The 26,704-nt window shown below is 44.5% G+C and overlaps 1 protein-coding gene across 1 annotated transcript in view; it reads right to left on the bottom strand.

Annotated features, from left to right (window-relative positions):
• The window catches only part of itga8 (integrin, alpha 8), a 219,576-nt gene that overhangs the window by 180,675 nt on the left and 12,197 nt on the right, over positions 1-26,704 (bottom strand). The window contains exons 7-9 of the mRNA XM_078235261.1: positions 18,536-18,661; positions 1,114-1,158; positions 920-963 (exon numbers count right to left, since the gene is read on the bottom strand). Of these exons, the coding sequence (XP_078091387.1) occupies positions 920-963; positions 1,114-1,158; positions 18,536-18,661 (215 nt within the window). The remainder of the gene's footprint in view (positions 1-919; positions 964-1,113; positions 1,159-18,535; positions 18,662-26,704) is intronic.

Consider the following 26,704-nt stretch of genomic DNA (forward strand, 5'->3'; position numbering starts at 1 on the left):
AGGTCCTGGGTGGGATTGTTGTCGGTGCAGGCTCAATGGGCCTCATTCTGCACTGTAGATTCTATGATTCTACGACCTCTACCACCTAAAAGGACAAGGGGAGCAGACAGATGGGAACACCACCACCTGCCAGTTCCCCTCCAAGTCACGCATCATCCTGACTGGGAAATATATCATCGTTCCTTCACTGTTGCTGAGTCAAAATCCTGGAAGTCACTACCTAAAAACAGTGTGGCTGTACCCACAGCATGTGGACTACAGTAGTTCAAGAAGACATCTCATCACTTTCGTCTTTGGACCTTATTTTAAAGTGAGCACTGAGTTGCAGGCGACAAAGGGCCATTCCTTTGCAGCTTGCCCCTTGTGGAAGGGTGGGATATCAGCTAGCTCCTACCTTGAACCAATCAGCAGGTTGGGCTGGAAGGAGGGGAGATGATCCCAGAGGAGTTTGAACAGGGACCAGCAGCACGGAATTGGGAAGAGCATCTCCGTTCCTTCTGACCCCCACAAAATAAAAGATCAAAGTGATTTAGGATATCTTTAAGGGCATGGATCATGTCACTCAGAGCTCAGGAGAAATGGGCAGAGTGTGCGTCAGTCTCCTGTTTGTGTATTTAAAAAGCTACGGCCCAAAACAGCCAAGTGTGCTGTGCCAACATTTATTTGGTAAGATATGAAAAGGGCACCAACCCGTTTCACAGACGAAAGTTGGAAATTGGCTCAGTTTTGTCCTGCTTTTTCTAAGTAGTAGTGGCATGCTGTTGTTATGCGAAGCTCAACAATAAAAGGTGAAGTGAAACAATAGCTTTTAAAACTGCTTCATTGCTTACTTAGCATAGGAGGAGAGAAAGAAACGAAAAAAATGAAAGAGCCAAATCCATTTGAAAACAAGACTTAACAAAAGAATATTATTACGTACATATCCAAATGCCTGAGCACCCCTTGGAATTCCTGCAACAAGTTCTAATCAAGAAAAAAAGACAGGAAAATTGTATTGGCAAATGTGGTTTCATTGGGTTACTACAAAATAAACTGCATTTTAGGGAAGAGGAAATGGCTAATAAATACATAATGAATGAACACATGCTCTTGGTGATCAATTAAGCTACTTACCTTGCTGAGAGTCTCCTGTGAATTCCCCCACGGCAACTGAATATCCTGTTAAGAAAATAAATTACCAACATATGGTCAAATTGTAATAATTACTGCATCAAAAGCACATTTTTCATATGGAAACATCAATGCCCCCAAAATTGCTGAGAGGTGCGATCCTGACAGTTACACAGAGATCAATCCCAACAGTGTCCTCCGCTGCTAATGCTGACGAATAGTATGCAAGTTCAGGAGGGATTGCACCAAATTACTATTCACCGGTGGTAACCCTCAACATTTCAAGACACATTCCAGATGCTCACCAGCTCATGCGGACCAGGATTTCTGGCGCCGGCTGTCATCCCAGGGTACGCGGGAGCAGTTCCTGCCTCATAGCTCTGCCCCTTGTGGGATGGGGTGAACATGTTTCAGTTGGGCAGAGGCTCCAACCCAAACAAGCCTCCCTGGAAACAACCAGGTGCCAATATATCCAGACGCTAGAATATTTCCCCAATATGCCAATGCATTCTGGCCAGAGTTATGACAGAGGTGCACTAGATAGCTTGCTTTGTTTTGCAGCATGATATCTTAAACATTCTATAAAGCAACTGACTTGCATTGATCATTTTCCAAAAACAAATAATTTTAAAATAACTTATCCTATAAAATATTTTTTTTTCTGTCACACCTCGAATTCAGATCCAGTCAGTAAATTAATGTTTGAACTTATAACACTGCCGACTCTTCTCCCTATCTGCCTTTTTATTTATTTATCTTTCTCTCTTCAGAGCCCATTAAATGTTTTTCACTTGCATTCTTTGAGCGGTGAGAAACAGAATGCAATGAAGAATGGGTAGCTTAGCATCTGCAGGATTACTGAAATATCTACATTAAAACTATAAACCAGATGTATGTTGGAAGGCCTGTATATTGTAAACTATATTTGTTTCCGCAAATCTAAATCTGCACAGCGCAATCTATCTATTTTGTGTAATGCACAAATTTAGCACTTTGAGTAAATAAAGATAATGTAATGATTGCATTCCAATCTGTTAACTTTCCACTACATAATACTGTCCTTTTTTACTTAATAAGCATGAGGAGATAAATGTCTAGACCGGTTTGCAATCCTTCAGATTAAAAGTCTGCTTCAAAAGCTTGATGCTGGAATTCCATTGCCCCGCCCGTCACGGAATCGGAGCGGGCGAGGGACGGACAATGGAAATGCCCGTTGACCTCGGGCTGGAATTTCTGGTCTCATTCGAGCGAGGCCGTAAAATTGTGAATTAGAAACTTGGGGCTATAATTGTTTCTGTTCTGTAAAAATGTTGATAATCCACATAGTGTGGATTTTACTGACAGTCAGTCCAGGTGTCAATGAAATCAATTTTATCCTGGCAAATTTTCATTTAAAAAAGTAATGAACTTATTCAAATTCATTTGTACCTTTCATGGCTCTCAAGCAAAACCCACAACTGATGTGAACAATGACCATTTTGTTACTCCAGTTGATAAAACTGGACCTGCTGAATAAAGCACAGCCAGAATGATGATAACCAGACATAAAAATAGAGAATGCTGGAAACACTCAGCTATTCAGGCAGCCTCTATGAAGAGGGAAATTCGAAAAGCCCACTTTGCAGACAGCAGAGTTGTGGAATGCATAAAGGAATAACTGGCTGCCCTTTAGGGTGAGGAGGTGGTGAGATTGAACTGGGTGCTGTCAAGACTGTACTTTTGGGTGATGTTGCCGAGGGGCAGCGTGTAAATGAGAAATAGGAGGGGGTGGGGTAAGGTTGGAATCTTGGGGGAATCCAGGGCTAACTACGTGAGAGCAGGAAGAAAAGACATGGCATGTGATTCTCTGGCTATGACACTGGATAAATAAGAATGGAGCCAGACGGAGAGCACTCCGTCCCAGCTGGTTGATGGTGGAGAGGTGGATGGAGGAGGATGGTGTGGGAAACTCCATAGCTGCAAACAGACCAACAAAGATGAGGAAGTTCAGTCTGCCCTTGCCACCATCACATGGAGTGTCACTTGTGACTTTGACATGCATTTAAATTGAATTAATGAACTGCCCGCCCAACTCTATCAGCATTTCCCCCTTTACCACCGCGTTTACCAATCCGGAACCGCGCTTTTAGGGACCTGCTGAATAAAAGTCTGAGTCTGGTGCTCCAGCCTCTGAAGAGCACGTTCAGTGTTTCCAATGGCTCTCTGACTCAGATCAGCGGTAGGGGTGGGGGTGGAGGCGGGTCAGATCGTTCTCTGGTTGGAGGGGGGAGGAGGGGAGTGAGGTCAGATCGTTGTCTGGTTGGAGGGGGTAGGAGGAGGAGGCGGGTCAGATGTATCTCTGGTGGGGGGGGGAGGGCCGATCGTTGCCTGGTGGTGGGGGGGAGGGCTGATCGTTGTCTGGTGGTGGGGGGGAGGAGGCGGGTCAGATGTTCCTCTGGAGGGGAGGGGCAGTGAGGCCAGACCATTCTCTGGGGGGAGGGGGGGAGTGAGGCAAGTTCGTTGTCGGGGAGGGGGGGATGAGTGAGGCCAGATCATTGTCTTGGGTGGAGGGGGGGGGGAGGTGGGAAGCGGGTAAGATGGATCTCTGGTGGGGGGGTGGATAAGGGGGGCAGTGATGTGTGTGTGTGTCCCTTATCCAACCCCCCCCCACTACCCTCACACGTCACTGCCCCCTTATCCACCCCCCCACTACCCAGACCGATCGCCACCCCTGCCCCCCTCCCCCCCCACCGATCGCCCACAGAGTGGCAGCAGACCACCCTGCCCCCACCAGAGATCCATCTGTCCCCCCCTCACCCCGAGATACATCTTACCCGCCTTCCCCCCCCACCCCCAAGATACACCCTCGCTCCCGCTTTTCACTCCCGGGCCGCTTTCTCCGCTTTCTGCGGTTCGGGAGCGATCTGACACGGGCGCGCTTTTTCCAATTTTTTTTCTAACTGCACATGCGCAGTTCAGAGCTCCGATTGTTCCGGCCGCGCTAAACTCCGCCCACAGCGTGAATGGGACTGGAGATGGCTGAGAGCGTATGGGGGCGCCTGAAAGCAGATTTCTAAGTCGGATCTGTACTATGCCCAGATTCGGCACTTAGAATGAAAATGGTAAAATCGGGCCCAACGTGACACATTCCAGATCATAACAATTCACTTCAATGCAAGATGGCTCCCACTTCCTCTGTTGCACACTGCCTTATTAAACCTCTCTCCCCTGATTCTTCCACCCTTATGCGCACTCTGCCCAGAAGGAAAAACCAGTTAAAACTGGAAATGACTCGTACTGGTCCAAACAGGTCGCATAAAGCTTAAAATGGAACTCCAGTTCAGAGCAGTTCCAGTCATTTCCAAGTTTTACCATGAAACCACTGACCAGCCAATTCTCCTCTTGGTCTCCATGTTAGCTGATATTGTTCACAGTTTTCTCTTCAAAGTTGCTGGCAGTACCTCTCTCCTCAAGCAATCAACCCTTAACTCCCCCTCCATCCTTGTAAATCATTATTACACATCCAACATCCCTTTCTTCTTCATACGTGTTGCTGCCTTCCAAATTAATGTCATCTTTCCAAGGACTTCATGTTCGAATCCTTTCAATCAGGTGTCTGCTGCTGCCAGAGAACCAAAACAACCCATGTCAAAGTCACAAGTGACACCCCATGTGATGGTGGCAAGGGCAGACTAAACTTCCTCATCTTTGTTGGTCTGTTTGCAGCCATGGGGTTTCCCACGCCATCCTCCTCCATCCACCTCTCCACCATCAACCAGCTGGGACGGAGTGCTCTCCGTCTGGCTCCATTCTTATTTATCCAGTGTCATAGACAGAGAATCAAATGCCATGTCTTTTCTTCCTGCTCCCACGCAGTTAGCCCTGGATTCCCCCAAGCTTCCAATCTTACCCCACCCCCTCCTATTTCTCATTTACATGCTGTCCCTCGGCAACATCACCCAAAAGTACAGTCTTGACAGCACCCAGTTCAATCTCACCACCTCCTCACTCCACTCCTCCACTGTCACAAAATTGCCTGACTGCTTAACCCAGCATCCAGTACCGAACAAGAAGGAAATTTCCTCCAATTCAATCTTGGGATAATTGAAGCCAGTGTTTTATTTTTATTCATTCATGGGACTTGGGCGTTGCTGGCGGGCCAGCATTTATTGCCTATCCCTAGTTGCCCAAGGGTAGTTGAGAGTCAACCGCATTGCTGTGGCTCTGGAGTCACATGTAGACCAGACCAGGTAAGGACGGCACATGTAGACCAGACCAGGTAAGGGGCGGCACGGTAGCACAGTGGTTAGCACTGCTGCTTCACAGCTCCAGGGACCTGGATTCGAATCCCGGCTCGGGTCACTGTCTGTGTGGAGTTTGCACATTCTCCTCGTGTCTGCGTGGGTTTCCTCCGGGTGCTCCGGTTTCCTCCCACAGTCCAAAGATGTGCAGGTTAGGTTGATTGGCCATGTTAAAATTGCCCCTTGGTGTCCTGGGATGCGTAGATTAGAGGGATTAGCAGATAAAATATGTAGGGAAATGGGGGTAGGGCCTGGGTGGGATTGTGGTCGGTGCAGACTCGATGGGCCGAATGGCCTCTTTCTGTACTGTAGGGTTTCTATGATTTCCTTCCCTTAAGGACATTAGTGAACCAGATGGGTTTTTCTGACAGTCGACAATGGTTTCATGTTCAATAGATTCTTAATTCCAGATAACTTTTTATTGAATTCAAATTCCACCATCTGCCGTGGCAGGATTCGAACCCGGGTCCTCAGAACATTAGCTGAGTTTCTGGACTAATAGTTAAACGATAATAGCACTAGGTCATTACCTCCACCTTTGGTCTCCACCACAAACCCTGTTCCCTAATAAATGACTTCACCTCTCTCCCAACAATTGCCTGAAGCTGAACCAGACTGCAACCTTGAGGTTATATCTGACCCCAAAATGAACTTTCAACCACCTATCTGTACCACATCACCAAAGCAGCTCACGCACTCCTCTGTATCATTACTTGCATCTACCCTTGCCTTAGGTCATCTGTTGCTGAAACCTCATTCCATATCCTTGTTATTTTTACAATTGATTTGTCCGACACACTCATAGTCAGCCTCTCACCTTCCGTAATCTCAAAATCATTCAAACCTCTGTCTTAACTCACACCATGTCCTGTTCACCCATCACCACTTTTTTCCACAACTGAGTATTTCTAGCATTTTCTGTTTTTACTGAACAAGTTACCCACTGAATTATGGTTCACATACTCGACTATTGAGTGTTGCTTACAATCAAATGGAATTTAAAGTCATGGCACAGGTTTCTGAATATTTTGTGCTGAGCATTTCTAAGCATCTGGAAACTGTAGCGAGATCTACGTATAATGATCGTCTGTATTTGGCACCATTGATATGAGTGCTTCTCTGATGCGATGAAAACAGATGGGAAAGTTGCAGAAGGTATAAGTGAGCGATTTTGGCATTGCACACTATTTGGACGCTATTGGTGCTGTAATCCTTCCTGTTGAACTAGGCATGCTTTCCAGCAGTTGGGATTCTAATTAATATATTGGATAGTGGATTGCCTCCTGACATCTTGGAAGTTGTATTCCAATTGTGTAACTGCAACTGCATGGTCAGGATTCTTAGTCATTTCTTAGAAGCTTTTTACAGTCTCTTCTTAGGTTACTCAAAATTGGTCATATCTCTTAGATCTTAAGATGATGATCAAAGCCTCCGTTACTGTAATAATTCTTGGCCACCAGTTAAGGGAAAAACAACCCATTTATTGACAGGTCAAGGCTATACAGAGGGTTTGCAGCCTCACGGCAGCAGCCAGCTCCCGAGAAGGTTCTGGAACAGAAACACAAGCTCACGAGGATGATTCTTCCCCCCACCCTGCTCCCCAATTGGTTTCTTGGATTATGTGACCCATACTCTGCAGACTGATCCTTAAAGGGACAATCATCACAGTCACATCAGAGGAAATGGTTATTGGAAGGAGAGTTGTCAGCTGTCCACTTTGGAGCATACAGTACACATTTGAATGGGTTATCTGGAAAATTGATGACAAAAGTTTTATGGTGAAAATGCAAGTAACATTTCCACATATTTCTATGTCTTGTGATGTGGAGACCTCATTTTTGGGAAAGAGGTGCGATCGTGAATAAAGCAAATGTCAGATTCGACGCAATTCTTCCATTCCGTTCTAAGTGCTCCGGTCAGCGTGAAAACTGGGGTGTTTCCCGTTGGTGTCAGTAGCAGCCCCCAGGTGGGATTTAACCAAACAAATCCCTATGGAAAACATGCCGGAACCTCCAGCTTCACAGAGATCAGGGTGCCATATTTAAAGGGAGGCCTGGCCTCACAGTTCCTTGATGTGGACAGTAAGAAGTCTAACAACACCAGGTTAAAGTCCAACAGGTTTATTTGGTAGCAAAAGCCACTAGCTTTCGGAACAGGCTGTCCCTTCATCAGGTGGGTGGGAGTTCTGATTACAAACAGGGCACAAAGACACAAACTCAATTTACATGAATAATGATTGGAATGTGAGTCTTTACAGCTAATCAAGTCTTAAAGGTACAGACAATGTGAGTGGAGGGAGCATTAAGCACAGGTTAAAGAAATGTGTATTGTCTCCAGACAGGACAGCTAGTGAGATTTTGCACATCCAGGCAGGTTGGGGGGGTTCCTTGAAAGAGTTCCTTGACAGGCCCCCTTCCCATGACAGTAGACATGGCGACCCCCCCACCAAGGGGAGCACCCCCAACCCGTCAGCACAAAGGGGCATCCTCCCCCCACCACTAAAAGAATGGGTCACCTCCCTCCCCCCGCCCAACCACGCAGGCATGCGGGTGACACCCCACCCCTCACAACCGCACTCCCACCCTCACAAGAGTGGTTGAAGTAGACTCACTATGATAAAAAACACTGAGCCAAGATCTTCAGATCAAACAGCGATCCTGCTTATAAACACTGTGCTTAGAAAAAAGGAAGCGAAAGTTTCTGCCTTCTGTGGCATAGCCTGGACCAATCAATCAAACAATCCTGTTTATAAACACTGCAGTTAGAAAAGGAGAAGTGCTTGGGATGTATTCAACCATGAAGGGAAACAAAAACAAACAAAGCTCCTGCCTGCCATATAATAGCCTGAACCTGTTACTTAAGAGGCTATTTAATGGTGCTGGAGCATAAAATTGAATGTAAACAAAGCTTTTCACAGCATTTGAACTTTCTAGGAAGGCTCAAAGACTAGGAAAAATGCAGTGTTAAAAGCATGGGGCTGAGTGCGCAGCTGTGATGAAAAGAGCAAGTACTTCAGGCTCATTGGATTGTATCAACAGTCCAGCAGGTCTGCTGGAGCTAAGAAGATTGCAGTAGTGTGGGAAGAGGCCCTTAAGTGGTCGTTAATTAGCCATTTAAATATCCCAAATGGAGGCAGGGCAGGAAGGTCAACCACGGGCCTTCCTGCCCAGAACTTCCACTGGAGGCGAGAAGGCATCCCACCTAATTTTCAGGCCCTTCCACCACCTGGGGGGGCGTAAGATTCCACTCAGAAGAATGACAGGAAGTGTATGCTGTGCAATTTTTCATAGAATGTGTAATCCATGTAAGAGTTTTAATAAATTATTTAGATAGATAATGTACTTTCAAGTTCAAACTTTTACTCTGTAACAAATGTATGGTTACTGGAAGATAAACTATAGACCATGGTTTGTTACATGATATCAAGTAAAACTGAACTTCTTAAATGGTTCAGCTGGATAAGACAGTGAATGATTGAGCCATACAAGCAAAGTTGGACATTTCCAGATATGCTGATTATGCTGATCTGAACCAGGGCAGGGGTACAGGTACAATGGGCCTCAGTGCCCGATATTTTCCAGGGCGCATTGTAAGGAAAAAAAGGCTAAGGTTCTTATTCTTGACTGCTCTCCAGAAAATCCAGCTTTTAAGCGTGCACAGATAAGTGAAGAGAGGATAGGACTGGACTGTAAAACTCTCTACAACAACTTAAGGTCCAACAACCTGGCAACAAACACTGTGCTAGCCCAGATTCGTGCTTTGAAGTGAGCAGTATTTGTGGAAGTATTTCCCAACAATAAGTTGACAGGTGAGAAATTTGATTAATGAGCATTGTTTTTTTGGGGCACTACAAACATGATGCATGCACACTTGTGAGGTGGTTAGTGTTAGACATCATGTTGGTGACGGCATTAGCATGCAGAGTGAAAGTCTGCTGGAAGTGTCCAGAGAGGACAATCATGACATTACTCAGTCTGTAACATCGATTTGAACTCACCCAAATGTGATACCGGTAACCACAACCCTCATTTCCCATTCATAAACAGTCCCACACTTGACCTTGTCTCTGTCACTGACCAGAGCATTCATTTAACCACAATGTAAAAATAAGAGTCACCACCAAATAAACATTCTGAACCAAATTTATATAAGAAACCACATCATATTACATAAAAAGCCTCTAATATTAGTGTCTGACTTCCTTGTGTCTTTCCTGGTTCTAGCACCCCTATGCAGCACAACCCAGTGGATGCAGCCTGGCTGCAGGAAGGCTGTTGGCTTTCAGTGGAGGAGACAGCAAATGGCCTGAGAATGATCAAGGCGCAGAGGGAGGGCCTGGCTGTGGGCTGCATTATTTCAGCATAGGTAGCTGCAGTCTGGGCTAGCTATTCGGGAGACAACAGCAAGGACATTGTTATATGTAGAAAGGGGGGATGCTGTCTTCCTGAGAGTGAACAGCAGCTTTGTGCTCCATGACAACACTGCCATATCCCCAGGGCAACACCTCAGGATTTCCTAGTGATCTGATGGAGGTCAGACTGTTGGACTGCTGTGACAGCCAGCAAGCCCCTTTGCACTCTGTAATCCACAGTTATGATGGCTCAGTTTGAGCTTGCATGAGAGCACGATAATCATCTCTTTCAGCAAAGAAAGAAAAAATCCAGGGTGTCTTTTTAAAAAATATATAAATATCATTGGCTCCTCCGTGCATTCACAATTGGGCTGAAATAACCTGCCATTGTTACTTGCAAAACCCTTTGCTCTTATATCGTTTAGCACAGACGCAGTGCCTGCCTTCTGCAACAAGCTGTTGGTTTCAGGAGTTTTTAAAAAATCAATTTGTGTGTATTACCTGCTAGATTTCTAACTCTTGTCTCAGGAGAACACCTCACTTGCATTTCAAGTGGATTCTCTCTTGAAAATGCTGAGTATGGAGCTTTCGTACCTATTTAAGTGCTTTTTTCTGTCTATTCCTGCATTCTTCTTGTTTTTGGAAAGACAAACACGTTTGGTCATATCTGACTAGTTTGATTCCACGCCATTAATGTCAACTCACAATGAGTGCAATGGTCAGGTTCAGTTCAACAAGCAACAGCTGTGTCTTTGCTGTGTAAATAGAAAAGTTGTAGCTTTAAATGTATGGTTAACAAAGTGCAAGTCATTTTAATGTGGTTTTTTTGACATCTCCAACAGATTGTGAATGAATTGGGCAATGACATTTCTTTTGATATCCTAAAAGTTTCACACAGTAAATCATAAAATTCCTATGCTGATATTATTTATGGCTTATTTGTGTTGTAGAATCTATTTAAACTCTGTATTAACTGACGTCTCCCCAAGCTGAAACTTCACAACTGGAGACCAGTGACTAACAAATCCATTGTTTTTTAATAAGAACATAAGAACATAAGAAATAGGAGCAGGAGTAGGCCATCTAGCCCCTCGAGCCTGCCCCGCCATTCAATAAGATCATGGCTGATTTGAAGTGGATCAGTTCCACTTACCCGCCTGATCCCTATAACCCCTAATTCCCTTACCAATCAGGAATCCATCTATCCGTGATTTAAACATATTCAACGAGGTAGCCTCCACCACTTCAGTGGGCAGAGAATTCCAGAGATTCGCCACCCTCTGAGAGAAGAAGTTCCTCCTCAACTCTGTCCTAAACTGACCCCCCTTTATTTTGAGGCTATGCCCTCTAGTTCTAGTTTCCTTTCTAAGTGGAAAGAATCTCTCCACCTCTACCCTATCCAGCCCCTTCATTATCTTATAGGTCTCTATAAGATCCCCCCTCAACCTTCTAAATTCCAACGAATACAAACCCAATCTGCTCAGTCTCTCCTCTTAATCAACACCCCTCATCTCTGGTATCAACCTGGTCAACCTTCTCTGCACTCCCTCCAAGGCCAATATATCCTTCCGCTAATAAGGGGACCAATACTGCACACAGTATTCCAGCTGCAGCCTCACCAATGCCCTGTACAGATGCAGCAAGACACCTCTGCTTTTATATTCTATCCCCCTTGCGATATAGGCCAACATCCCATTTGCCTTCTTGATCACCTGTTGCACCTGCAGACTGGGTTTTTGCGTCTCATGCACAAGGACGCCCAGGTCCCTTTGCACAGCAGCATGTTGTAATTTCTTTCCATTTAGATAATAATCCAATTTGCTATTATTTCTTCCAAAGTGAATAACCTCGCATTTAAATGAAGATGGATTTTATGTTTTACATCTTACCCTTTAGAACGTATCTGACAAGGTCCTGCACTGAAGACATAGGAACATTAAAAGCTCATGTAATTGTAAGGGCCAAACAGAACGGAATAGAGCTATTACTTTACAACAGAAAGTAAATATGAATACATATTGTCCAACTAAAATAGTTGTGACCAAAGAAGTTCCACTCTAACCTCCAGTTGCATGCAATATTTATTAATTTTCTTGAAGAAAAAGGTGCAAAGTAAATAAAGCAAGAGAAATAAGAAACTTTTTAAATACATTCATAGAATCCCTACAGCACAGAAAGAGGCCATTTGGCCCATCGAGCCTGCACCAACAACAATCCCACCCAGGCCCAACCCTCTTAACCCCACGTATTTACCCCTGTTAGTCCCCCTGACACTAAGGGTATATCGAGCATGGCCAATCCACCTAACCTGCACATCTTTGGTGTGTGGGAGGAAACCAGAGCTCCCGCAGGAAACCCACGCAGGCACGGGGAGAAAGTGCAAAATCCATACAGTCACCCGAGGCCGGAATTGAACCAGGTCCCTGGCGCTGTGAGGCAGCAGTGCTAACCACTGCGACAGCGTGTCTCCCTAATTCATACCTAATTTTAACAATCCGAAGAGGCACTGACTGGCGTCTCATGAGGCATGGGTGGGCGCCCTGAATAACACAGGCAGGATGTGGAGATGCCGGCGTTGGACTGGGGTAAGCACAAAAAGCAGTCTCACAACACCAGGTTAAAGTTACACCTGATGAAGGAGCAGCGCTCTGAAAGCTTGTGGCTTGTGGTACCAAATAAACCTGTTGGACTTTAACCTGGTGTTGTGAGACTTTTTACTGTGCTAACACTGGCAGGCCAGTGACAGCCACATATTTCATCCATATTGGCTGCCTCCATAAAAATTCTTTGGGCTCTGGATTGCTTCCTACAGATTGGAGGGTAGCTAATATAAGTCCACTATTCAAAAAGAGAGGCAGCGAGAAAACAGGGACCTATAGACTAGTGAGCCTGACATCAGTACTGTGGAAGTTGCTTGTGTCCATTATCAAGAATTTCATAACTCAGCATTTGAAAAGCAGTGGTATAATCAGACAAAGTCAGCATGGATTTACAAAAGGGGAATCATGCTTGACAAATCTATTAGAATTCTTTGAGGATGTAACTAGTAGAGTTGACCGAGGAGAATCAGTGGACGTGGTTTATTTAGATTTTCAAAAGGCTTTCAACAAGGCCTCAGATAACAGACTACTACGTAAAGTTAAAACACATGGGATTGCAGGTAATGTCTTGAGATGGATAGAAAGCTGGTTAGCAGATAGGAAGCAAAGAGTTGGCAAAAATGGGTCTTTTTCTGATTGGCAGTCAGTTACTAGTGGGGATTCCGCAGGGATCTGTGCTAGCACCCCAACTGTTCAATGATCTGGAAGAGGGAACTGAACGTATCATCTCCAAATTTGCAGATGATACAAAGTTGGGTGGGAGGGTAAGCTGTGAGGAGGATGCAGAGCTACTTCAGCCTGATTTAGACAGGCTGAGTGTATGGGCATATACATGACAGATGCAGTATAACATGGATGAACGTGAGGATATCTACTTTGGTGGCAATAAGAAGACAGATTATTATTTGAATGGGAGTAAACTGAGAGAGGTGGATACTCAGCGAGGCCTTGGTGTCCTTGTGCATCAGTCGCTGAAAGTAAACGTGCAGGTACAGCAGGCAGTAAAGAAGGCAAATGGAATGTTGGCCTTCATAGTGAGAGGATTTGAGTATAGGGATAGGGATGTTTTGCTGCAATTGTATAGGGCGTTGGTGAGGCCACACCTGGAGTATTGTGTGCAGATTTGGTGTCCTTATTTGAGGAAGGATGCCCTTGCTATAGAGGGAGTACAGCGAAGGTTTACCAGGCTGATTCCTGGGATAGCAGGTCTGTCATATGAGGAGAGACTAAGTTGGTTAGGATTATATTCACTGGAGTTTAGAAGATTAAGAGGGGATCTCATAGAAACTTATAAAATTCTAACAGAATTAGACAGGGTAGATTCAGAAAGAATGTCCCCAATGGTTGGGGAGTCCAGAACTAGGGTTCATAGTTTGAGGATAAAGGGTAAACCTTTTAGAACTGAGGCGAGGAAAAATTTCTTCACCCAGAGGGTGGTGAATGTGTGGAATTCACTTGCACAGGAGGTAGCTGAGGCCAAAACGTTGTCTGATTTCAAGAAGAAATTAGATATCGCTCTTGGGGTTAAAAGGATGGGGGGGAAGGGGGGATCAGGATATTCAGCCATGATAATCAGCCATGATTATAATGAATGGTGGAGCAGGCTCAAAGGGCTGAATGGCCTACTCCTGCTTCTAGTTTCTATGTTTCTATGTAAAATCCAGCCCAATATCTCCTAGATCCAATGTGCGCTCATGCCACATCAGAGTATGATGAGTAATCAGCTAGGTGCTCAAATATTTATCTAATAGGGATGACAATATGACTGGACTCAATGCAGTGTTTGAGAGGGAGAAACATGAAAGAGCTACTTGGGCGACTCAGTGACACAGTGGTTAGCACTTCTGCTTCACAAGTGCCAGGGGCCTGCGTTCAATTCCGGCCTCGGGTGACTGTGCGGAGTCTGCACATTTTCCCTGTGTCTGCGTGAGTTTCCTCTGGGTGCTTCGGTTTCCTCCCACACTCCAAAGATGTGTGGGTTAGGTTGACTGGCCATGCTAAATTTCCCCTTAGTGTCAGGGAGACCATCAGAGTAAATACATGGGGTTACGGGGATGGGGCCTGGGTGGGATTGTTGTCAGTGCAGACTCAATGGGCTGAATGGCTTCCTTCTTCACTGTAGGGATTCTATGATTCTACTAAAGGTTTCAGATTTAAATAAGGCTGACTTCAATGGGATAAGACATAAACTGTCCAAAGTGGGTGGCACGGTAGCACAGTGGTTAGCACTGCTGCTTCACAGCTCCAGGGACCTGGGTTCGATTCCCGGCTTGGGTCACTGTCTGTGTGGAGTTTGCACATTCTCCTCGTGTCTGTGTGGGTTTCCTCCGGGTGCTCCGGTTTCCTCCCACAGTCCAAAGATGTGCGGGTTAGGTTGATTGGCCATGCTAAAAATTGCCCCTTAGAGTCCTGAGATCTGTAGGTTAGAGGGATTAGCGGGTAAATATGTAGGGATATGGGGGTAGGGCCTGGGTGGGATTGTGGTCGGTACAGACTCGATGGGCCGAATGGCCTCTTTCTGTACTGTAGGGTTTCTATGTTTCTATGTAAACTAGGAAAATCTGTTGATGGTACAATGACAAAAGATAGTGGGATTGTGAAACAAAACAAATTTAATGAGATACAGAACCAGTTTATATCCTTGAAGGGCAAGAACACTACTTGTCAAAAAAAAACAGCCATAGATGACTGAAGAGGCAAATAGAAAAATAAAACTAAATGAAAAAGCACACAAAAATATTCAAATATCCTGCCAAATGGCCTAGATACAAAGAATAGATAACACTGACTAATAGATAGTAGGAGTTGAGAAAAGGGGTATGAAAGGAAACCTCCAAGGGATATCAAGATAAAGATGAGAGTTATATTAGAAAAGAGTGTAATCAGGAGCAATCTGAACGTCTTGAAAGTTGCTAATGCTAATATTGTCAGTGAAATTAAGGAAGTGGCTATGTTGAATAATTCCTGTGTGTCACTATTTACAGTAGAGGAAATATATGCCATACTTCCCAAGGAATCTAATATTAAATCAGGGACATGGATTTACCAAAATTAACATTAACAAAATAACAGTAATGAAGAAAACTGCAGGACCCTGAATTATAATTTTCCAAGGTTCACTTGATTTGGGAACCATCCCTATAGTTTGAAAAATTGCCACTGTCATTCTGCTATTTATGAAAGGTGTGAGAAAGAAGACAGGGAATTATATACCAGTTAGCCCGCCATCTGTTCTTGGGAAATTACAAGAGTCTATAATAAGGATAGGGTGAGTGAACACCCTGAAAACATCCAGCTGATCAGGAAGAGACAGCTCGGATTTGTAAAAGGCAGGTCATCCTTATTGTATTATGTGCCAGCACGCTGTTGTCATGTAAAGATGCCCAGCAGAGCCAAAGGTTAACGTGGGACTGGAGAATAGCACTGCCCACAGAATGATGTGTAAAGAGTCATATAATAATAAACTCAGAGGGAACAATCTGGAAGCAGCCTACATGGAGAAGCAGCTCCATGCATCACAATATTTGGGATCTGTAAATAGTTAAAGAGTAACAATAAACTTTTCATGTTTAAACATATAAGTCTCATGCTTGTCATAATTGAGACACCACAGACAAACCCATAATACAACATGGTACTCAGTAGAGGCATCATAATCCAACAATCCTGGTAAACTAATTAAATATTTTGAAGAAGTGACAAAAATAGTGGAGAGAGGATTGTAATTGGATGCTATTTATATGGACTTATATTTAACCCCCCATAAGAGATTGTTAGCTAAAGCTGAAGTTCATGGAATAGAAGTCAAATTATTGACTTGCTTAGAAAATCAGTTGAGTGATAGGAGACAGACAAGAGGGATAATAGACAGGAGCTCTAACTGGCATAATGTGACAAGTGGTGTCAACTATTCACTGCATTTATTCACAACTTATATGATGGGGCAGAAAGCCATATATCTAAGTTTGGCATTCATAGTTGGACATCATTGCAAACAATGTAGATGGAAGCATAATATTACAATAAATTACTAATAGATTAATTGAATGAGCAAGTGGATTTCAAAATGGGCCAATGTGAATTCATCCACTTTCAATCGAAAATCTCAGAACAGAATAGGGTCCAAATGGGGAAAAGTTAGATATAGTGCAGGTCCAAAAAGACCTGAAGGTACAAGCACATTAATCATTAAAATGTCATGAACATGCACAGAAAATTAATCAAAAAGGCTCATGGAATGCGAACCTTTATATCTAGAGGACTACAATGCAAAGTAGTAAATTTGTGGAATAGCTAAATAAAGCCCTGGTTGGACCACACCTATGGCAAAATATAATGTCCACCCCCAATGGCAAGTTTGGTGGCAGGGGGGCAGGAGGGTGGCAGGACCCTGCCGCTTAACCACCACTACCCTGATGGTCTGTGGGAGGCCTTCCCACCACATCACCAATTTGGGCCCTTGTGTGGGCAATTAATGCCCACTTAAGAGCCTCATCCCACCACCACTAGTATTCAGCCACTGTGAAGCAGGCCCCTCTGCCCTTGCTGCTGGCTCCCCATGATCCTCAATCCATAACAACCATCCCTCTCCCCACTTCTGCCATCACTCTCAGTGGCCTGGGTTCATCGGTGATCCTGGGCCTTGGGTAGGTGCATTACCAGTAGTAGTCACTGCCTCCTGGTGGTGTTGCCGACCAATGCAAGATGCCAAAATGATTGGCTGGCAGTTCTCAACTGGCAGAACTTTCCTACCCACAGTATTTGATCCCAGTTGCCCAGTTATGTGCTGACTTGGTACCTAATGAGTGGGACTTCCTGAGAAAAGGGAGCTCTCTAGCCAGCCAGGAGTGGGAACTGGTTGGTCCCATTAAATATCATTCCTGGAGCACTGTGGGCTGTTCTGGGCATTACATCTTCATAAGAATATACTGGCCTTGGAGGGAGTGCAGCAACGATTTACCAGAATAATACCTGGGGCCCAAGGATTAAAAGACGAAGACAGATGACACAAACTTGAGTTGTACTCCCTGGAATTTTGAAAATTATGGAATGATTTTCCCAAAGTTTTCAGGATATTGAAGGGGAAGAAATAGGGTTGATAAAGAGGAACCATTTCTGTCAGTTGGGGAGTTGAGGACTCAGGGAAAATAACCTAAAACATAGAGACAGAGCTGTCAGAAGTGAAATTAGGGAAGTTCTACTCTTGAGGGGTGAGGGAATTGGTTACTTTTTAAATCTGAAATTAATAGGTTTTTGTTAACCAAGGGAAATGAAGGTTATGGAGCAAAGATGGAGTTAAGTCACAGATTGACCATAGTCTCATTGAACGGTGGTGGAACAGGCTCAAGGGGTCAATTGGCCTCCTCCTCTTCATGTATTCCTACAGATAATTGGGCATTCCATCAAATCACTGAATCACAGCAGGTTGAGAGAGCTCAAAATATTATTATTGAAGCATTTCTGTCCAATTATAAAAATACAAGGAACAGGAGAAGGAGTTGATAAGATAGCTCCATGGAGTTGGCTCTGTGATTCAATAAGGTCATGCTTGAGCTTATACATCAATTCCCATTTTCTGTTTTGCCTTACCTCCCTGAGCAAACAAATAAGCTGGATTTGGAAATGTTCTTTACGGGCTGCATGGTGGCACAGTGGTGCTGCCTCACAGCGTCAGGGACCCGGGTTCAATTCCGGCCTCAGGTCACTGACTGTGTTGAGTTTGCACATTATCCCCGTGTCTGCATGGGTTTCCTCTGGGTGCTCCGGTTTCCTCGCATAGTCCAAAGATGTGTGGGTTAGGTGGATTGGCCATGCTAAATTGTCCTTTAGTGTCAGATTAGGAGGATAATTACGTGGGGTTATGGGGATAGGGCCTGGGCAGGATTGTGGTGGGTGCAGACTCGATGGGCCAAATGGCCTCCTTCTGCACTGTAGGGATTCTATGAATGATGACAACTAAACTGACAGAGATTCATGAGGGGGGCGGGTGGTGGAAGGAAAGCGTTTCAATACTGAAACAGAATTGATCCCATCATGGCTAGCTCGAGGGAGCTTCATGGGCTGAATGACCCTTTCTGAGTTCGACTCTTACATTCTCAGGAGCGCGATCTTTGAACTTAGTCTTCTGAGGGAGCTGCTATAATCCGCTTGGCTCTTGTTTATTGTTTTTTGAATAAGTCACTTAGAAGTCTCACCTAGGTAGTTGTCATCATAATCAGCAGGAGCCACCCCAGTCTGCCTTTCTCCATCCACTTTCCGCAGCAAATTTCTGAAGTCATATCCGTTTAAAATTTCAAATACACCAGCAGTAATCACCTGGCCTGTGTCCAAAAACACATTCAAAAGATACAAATGAACAAAAACATACTTAATGTGCATCACATCACAAATGTTTATCATAATGATCTATCACTGACAACATAAATGTAGCCTGAATATCCAGATTTCAGAGATTAGCACAGATTGTTTGAAGTAACTTCTATCCAAAGGCAAAAAAATCAATGCAAACCACATTTTTTAATCGTTCTAGATGAGGTGAAAGTAAACGCTGCCACAAATCTCAAGTATTAATCTTCATTTACTTCCAAATGTATCTGAGTCCAAGACTCAAAATCACCATTAACATAAATGTAAAAGATGTCAGATGCTTCTAAATGTTCAGTCGGACTAAAAAAGCGCAGCCAATTCACACACCATAACAAAATGGCAGTCATTTTTTTTTGCTTGACAAAAGAATCCTTCCAGTCCAGAGATTGTAAATTTTTAGTCTATTGCTCATTCAGAGCAACACAGAAATGAGAATTTTGTTCCAGCCGTTGACAACACTTAAATTGACAGGCCATATCTCAAACAATGTTTTTGCGCAATGCAATGACATTAATTCATTAATCTTTTGGATGGTTTGTCATTTTGGCTTCATCGCTTTTCCAACTAAAAGCCAAGAAGTAGATAAACAACCATGTATTCACAGATATCCAAATGGTGTGGCGTAATGTGCTCGGTTTTTAAAATATTCTTTTGTGTAATGTAGGCATTGCTAAATTGCCCTTCAGAAAGTGGTGGTGAGCTGCCTTCTGTAACCGCTGCAGTCCCACTTGGGTAGGTACACCCACAGTGCTGTTAGGGAGGGATTTCCAGGATTTTGACCCAGCAACAGTATAGGAATGGTGATATATTACCAAGTCAGGATGGTGTGTGGCTTGGATGGGAATTTGCAAGTGGTGGTGTTCCCATGTGTCAGCTGCCCTGGTCCTTCTAGATGGTAGAGGTCGTGGGTTTAAAAGGTGCTGTCAAAGGAACCTTGGTGAGTTGCTGCAGTGCATCTTGTAAACAGTACTCACTGTAGCTAGTGTTTCAGTTGTAGAGGGGGTGAATGTTTAAGATAGTGGACTGGCTTCCAATCAAATGGGCTTCTTTATCCTGGATAGTGTCAAGCTTCTTGAGTGTTGTTGGAGCTGCACTCATCCAGGCAAGTGGAGTGTATTCCCTCACACTCCTGACCCGAGTCTTGTAGATGGTATACAGGTTTTGTGGAGTCAGGAGGTGAGTTATTTGCTATAGAATTCCCAACATCTGACCTGCTCTTGTAGCCACAGAATTTATTTGACAGGTCCAGTTCAGTTTCTCATCAATGGTAACCCCAGGATATTGATAGCAGTGAATTAAGCGATGGAGTTGCCATTGAATGTCAAGAGGAGATGATTAGATTGACTCTTGTTGGAGATTGTTATTGCCTGGCATTGTGTGGTGTGGATGTTACTTGCCATTTATCAGCCCAAACCTCCCAGGTGGTCATGACAGAGATGGGCACTGCTGCAACTGTACAGCCCCCCATGTAAAGGGATTCCCTCTCCAAGTAGTGGTCTATTGTGGCCAGCGTAACTCTCGCCTTTATTGAAAAGTCTTCAGAGGGTGCCATCATCTTGGACTATAAGACCATAAGACCATAAGACATAGGAGCGGAAGTAAGGCCATTCGGCCCATCGAGTCCACTCCACCATTCAATCATGGTTGATTTCAACTCCATTTACCCGCTCTCTCCCCATAGCCCTTAATTCCTCGAGAAATCAAGAATTTATCAATTTCTGTCTTGAAGACGCTCAACGTCTCGGCCTCCACAGCCCTCTGTGGCAATGAATTCCACAGACCTACCACTCTCTGGCTGAAGAAATTTCTCCTCATCTCTGTTCTAAAGTGACTCCCTTTTATTCTAAGGCTGTGCCCCCGCGTCCTAGTCTCCCCTGTTAATGGAAACAACTTCCCTACGTCCATCCTATCTAAGCCGTTCATTATCTTGTAAGTTTCTATCAGATCTCCCCTCAACCTCCTAAACTCCAATGAATATAATCCCACGATCCTCAGACGTTCATCGTATGTCAGGCCTACCATTCCTGGGATCATCCGTGTGAATCTCCGCTGGACCCGCTCCAGTGCCAGTATGTCCTTCCTGAGGTGTGGGGCCCAAAATTGCTCACAGTACTCCAAATGGGGCCTAACCAGTGCTTTATAAAAAGGAGCATCCCTGCTTTTGTATTCCAAGCCTCTTGAGATGCTCCTTTTCTCTCACCTACATCAGCAGCTCCCACCTCTGCCAGTGAAGCTACCACTTTTTCAGAGCTGGAGGGCCTTCTATTGGTTCTCCAGCCTCAAGAGTCCATCCACCACCCTTAATTGGACAGTGAGCACAAACCTTGGCCATTGAATCTTAGAAGAAACCCTCCAGCACAGAGAAAGGCCATTCGGCCCATCGAGTCTGTACCGACCACAATCCCACCCAGGCCCTACCCCTATATCCCCACATATTTACCCACTAATCCCTCTAACCTACGCATCCCAGGACACTAAGGGCAATTTTAGCATGGCCAATCAACCTAACCCGCACATCTTTGGACTGTGGGAGGAAACCGGAGCACCCGGAGGAAACCCACACAGACACGAAGAGAATGTGCAAACTCCACACAGACAGTGACCCAAGCCGGGAATCGAACCCAGGTCCCTGGAGCTGTGAAGCAGCAGTGCTAACCACTGTGCTACCGTGCCGCCCCATTGATTGGCCGTTCTCAGCTATTGACGTAACACAGCGTCAGGATTGGAAATAGTCCTGATGTTGGGGACCTGACCAGAAAACAAAATTCCTGCCCCAAGTCTTTGGTCAAAATCTTATCACCATTCACCCCAGTGGGATTTTCCCATCCCAAATTCTCCGACTTTGCAGCAATAGGACCGTGGCATGAACGGTAGATAAGATCGCGCCCTTTGTGTTCCAGACACACTAAGACACAAACAGTCTGCAGAAATGTGTAGGGTTAGTCAGCCACAGAGGGAGCCACGCCTCTTCCTGGGGGGTTACAGCTGACAAGCTTTGCAAATTTATATCTTTTGTAAAATTAATTTAACCCACTAACGGGCTTAGGCCAAAACTTTCTGGCCCCACCCGCTGGTGGGATCTTCCAGTCCTGCTGAAGTCAATGGACTTTGGTTTATTCGCACACCCGCTGTGGAGGAACCCACTGCGGAGGGACTGGAAAATCCCACCCATAGTGTGTTACCTTCTCCTATTAACATCATTAGGCAAGAAATGGAAACTTGATGTAAACTGTATTTTGTTTGTTCATATATTACAAGTAAAATCAATTTGTCGATTTACAATTCAACTCATCTCACTAAAATCCAGAGGAAGGAAAACATAAAGGGAAAATGGGAGCCACAAGCAAAGAGGGTTTTCATTGCTGCATTAAAAGGTTGGATTACATTTTTCCAAAGCTTTTTTTGAGTCGGGGCAATAGAACACCATGTTATTAAATAGTGAGTTTCTCTGTGGCATCACTCATATGTGTCCATAGTTTGGAATGCAGTTCTAATATTTAGAAGTTAATCTGATTTTTTTTAATTACTGCTTGAGAAAGACAAATCCAGGTAATTGTAGCCACTTATAAAGTGCCGAGATTAAAGGGTAGTTATAACTGCTTACACATTTCAAGATTTGATTCAAAATGAACTCTTCTTTAAAAATTGTTCTTAAGAATAATTACATCTTGACGTATGGGGCACTACTTTTGGAATTCCAAAGGAAACTACCACCTCTCCCCCTTCCCCATCCACAACCCCCCATCCCTCCCCCCCTCCCTCCCTCCTCCCTCCCCCTCCTCCCCCACCCCCCTCCCTCCTCCCCCCTCCCTCCCTCCCCCTCCTCCCCCCACCCCCCTCCCTCCTTCCCCCTCCCTCCCCTCCTCCTCCCCCTCCCCCCCTCCTCCCCTCCCTCCTCCTCCCTCCTCTGCCTCCCCCCTCCCTCCTCCTCCCCCCTCCTCCCCCCCTCCTCCTCCCCCCTCCTCCTCCTCCCCCCCTCCTCCTCCCCCCTCCTCCTCCTCCCCCCCTCCTCCTCCTCCCCCCCTCCTCCTCCTCCCCCACTCCTCCTCCTCCCCCCCCCCCCCCACCAATTTCCCGACACCAGCCAGCTGTTCCCACCTCTGGGCCATTTTGGAATTTGCCAATTCAGTGCTGAACTGGCCAAGCACCCGCGAGTGGCAGGTCATTTAACTGTTAAAGGGCTTATTAAGGATCCTCTGGCACAGCCTGGGACTTTCCAGTTGGCAAGCAGGATCATCACAGTGGCTGGAACAGAGCTAATGAAAGCAGGTAGCTTCCTGGTGGCTGACCCAGGGACCATTACTCCACGTGCCTTGGTACCTACACTACCACCACAACACTGTTCTGTGACCAATAAATGGCCACAGCTTCAGCAACTGGCGGGGGGCGGGGGGGGGGGGGGGATGGGCAAAGAATCTCTCCTATTAAATCTATTTCTCTCTCCAATGATAGAGCTCAATATTTGATTCTGGGGGTGATCACTCCATGCTGCAAACTTTTGCTCACCTGGTGGTCGAGCTTACAGAGATTCAAAACAATTAAACCGGCCATCTTTAAACCTTGTTCTATATCCTGAAAGAAAGACCAACTGCAGCTACTGAGGGGACTTCAGGTGAGATCAGCTACCTCACTGCAGGCCCCAAGTTAAAATCTGGCACGTCACTTTTAACCACGGAATCACAGCTGAGAGCCAGGAAGCAGTCAGGTTGCTAATGGGGTATTTTACTTTGAAAAGAAAGGCCAATTATTCTGGCATCAATTAATCCTTGGGCTATATTATTTATAGAATGGAAATGACTGCACAAAGCAAACATTGTTTTCACCACAAGGGACCCCGTTAAAATTCTGCAATATAATTTTAACCTTCTGCCCTCCATTGACAAGGTGGTTTTTTGTTGATTAGTATCTGGTAGAATCTGGGCAAATCAATGCACTCAGAAGTGATCTGCTATCTCTGAAAATTTAATACATTAAACCTCATTATTAAATATGATTCTTTCCTCAATGCTTATGAAATATCTCATGAATACTTGTGTATCTAGAGCTAACAATGGTAAAACTAAACATTCTGTAATACAAAAGTGGTAATCTAAAGTCACAGTTTCCTACCAAAATGGCCTTGGATGACAGTACAAGTCTACCCAAATTAAATTTACATAGGAACATTGGACCTAGAATCAGGAATAGGCCATTTGGCCCCTTTGAGCCTGCTCCACTATTCAATAAGATCATGGCTGATTGGATTGTGGTCTCAACTCAACTTCCCATCAGCCCCCATAGCCCTCGACTCCCTCAGCTTTCGAAAATCTGTCTAACTTGAGCCTTGAATAAATTCAGTCACCTCGCCTCCACTGCTCTGGGGAAGGGAATTCCACACACTAATGACTCTCTGAAAGATAAAAATTATCCTAATTTCCGTTTTTTAAAACTGTGTCCCCTAGTTTTAGTCTACCCCACAAGAAGAGACACCCCCACCATTTACTCTATCAAGTCCCCTCAGGATCTAATATGATAAAATCACCTCTCATTCTTCTGAAGTCCAAAGGGCCCAACCTATACCTACTCAATATTGCAAAAATGATTCGTGGTGTCTTTGTTCATACACAACATACATGCGTCGACTCTTACCCCAGGCTTACTTTGTAACCCCACGGAGTTACCCTGCTAATCCCCCTAATCTATATATCTTGGGACACTAAGCATGGCTGATCAACCTAACCCGCACACCTTTTGATTGTGGGAGGAAACCAGAGCACCCGGAAGAAACCCACGCAGACACAGGAGAACGTGCAAACTCCACAGACAGTCACCCAAGGCCAGAATCGAACCTGGCTCCCTGGCACTGTGAGGCAGCAGTGCTAACTGTAGCACTGATTCACAGCAATTGAATAAGTCAAATTCAATTTTTATTAGAATCATAGAATTCATACAGTGCAGAAGAGGCCATTCAGCTCATCGAGTCTGCGTTGACTCTCTGACAGAGTATCTTGCCCAGGTCTTTTCCCTCGCTCTTTCCACATAACCCCACGTATTTACCTGGCTAATCCATCTAACCTCCACATCTTTAGGCATCATGGGGCAATTTAGCATGGCCAATCCACCTAACCTACACATCTTGGGAAACTAAGAGGAAATTTAGCATGGACAATCCACCTAACCTATACATCTTGGGAAACTAAGGGGAAATTTAGCATGGCCAATCCACCTAACCTACACATCTTGGATCACTAATGGGCAATTTAGCATGGCCAATCCACCTAACCTACACATCTTGGATCACTAATGGGCAATTTAGCATTGCCAATCCACCTAACCTACACATCTTTGGACTGTGGGAAGAAACTGGAGCACCCAGCGGAAACCCACACAGACACGGGGAGAACATGCAAACTCCACACAATCAGCCGAGACCGGAATTGAACCCAGACCCCTGGCGCTGTGAGGCAGCAGTGCTAACCACTGTGCCACCCTCTGACTCTGGGATCTATATTGGTATTTCGAGGATTAAGTTTTGAATAGTATATTTTCTATGAAGGCTGTAAATCAGACACTTTTCATAAATAAATGCTGCAATGAGCATTATAGAAGATCCATTTATCGAACTATATGCTACTCTGACAATTTCAAACATCTCTTCAATGCATTCTTAAACTTGGGAAGAGAAAACTGACATCAGTATAATGCACTTTCTGCTTAAATATCAATGAAAACTAAGATGTATTACACCAACCATACGCTGAACTGACTGAATCTCATTTTTTTCATAAATATTTAAAAAAAAATCAGCATAAATACAATTGTCCTCTGGCTTATATATCTCTTCTGATGAACTTATAGAGGACAATCAGAGAACTCCGAAGGAAACTCATCAACACTATCCATTGGAGGCCTCCACACATTCATTTTCCAATACCGCAAAGCCGTGGCAGCACAGACTACTCCAGTCTTTTATTGAAATGTTAACATTTTGAATGAAGCCATTGAATAAAAAAATCAGTTAGCGCAATGCATGCCATATTACATATTTGGAACAAATATTTAAAAACTGGAAGTTAGTTTGCGGTGTCTTCAAACACAACTGGGAAGGAACATAGAAGACTGGGAGAAAGCATGGGAGAGGGGGAATAAATGATTTGGAGGAGACCAGGCGTGCAGGGTGAAGGGACAGTGGAGTGAGGACAGCAATGATTGAGAAGAAGATGCTAGGTATATGGAGTTGGGAGAGGTACTTCCAGAGGAAAGATCAATCGAACACTATTCCCATTCTCGATTGACAGTGTTTCATTAGAAAAATGAACATGTGGGAAACTGAGAGCAGTCAAGATCCAGCTAAGGTGTTGTGCAATAACCTTTGGAAAACTGGCCTCACTCCCTAAACTGAGACATGTGGGTGACCATTTATGATCAAGCTGCCTGTGAAGTTGTGCACACGTTCAGATTAAAAAGGGAAAAGAGTTTGGTGGATGAGGGACAAAAGCAAATGAACGTAAAGAAAATGCTGATTAGACGGTAAAAGGAACTCTCAGCTGAGTTCCTGATTGTCTCTGGATTCTGTCCAGCCATAAACAGTAAATTCAATGTGCCTTCCATCTTGCATCCAGGTCATTCATTAAAGATTTACTAACTGATGTTATATAATCACAGCTACTTTCAGTTTACTCCAGCCTTTCTTTGGGCTGTTTTCAAAATGCAGACAAAGAATTCTGCAACTGACTTGAAAACCAGTTGTTTGAATTAAACATGCTGACCTTGATTGACCATCCTTTCTTTTAAACTGGAAACTGTACTTGTTTTAACCAGCTTTAGTAAATAAACTGTGGTGAAAATTATTTGTTATTTAGTTTACTGTGTGTATTTTAGAAAAGTAATCCAAATTAGGCAGACCAAATACGATAGACGCCAATTTCATTTTAGACTACGACCAGATTTAGGATTTTCAAAGGAAAATTCTATACAAACTTCCGAAGCCAAATTGGGTGCGGCATGGTGGCACAGTG

The sequence above is a fragment of the Mustelus asterias genome, chromosome 2, assembly GCF_964213995.1.
Source record: "Mustelus asterias chromosome 2, sMusAst1.hap1.1, whole genome shotgun sequence".
Taxonomy (NCBI): domain Eukaryota; kingdom Metazoa; phylum Chordata; class Chondrichthyes; order Carcharhiniformes; family Triakidae; genus Mustelus; species Mustelus asterias.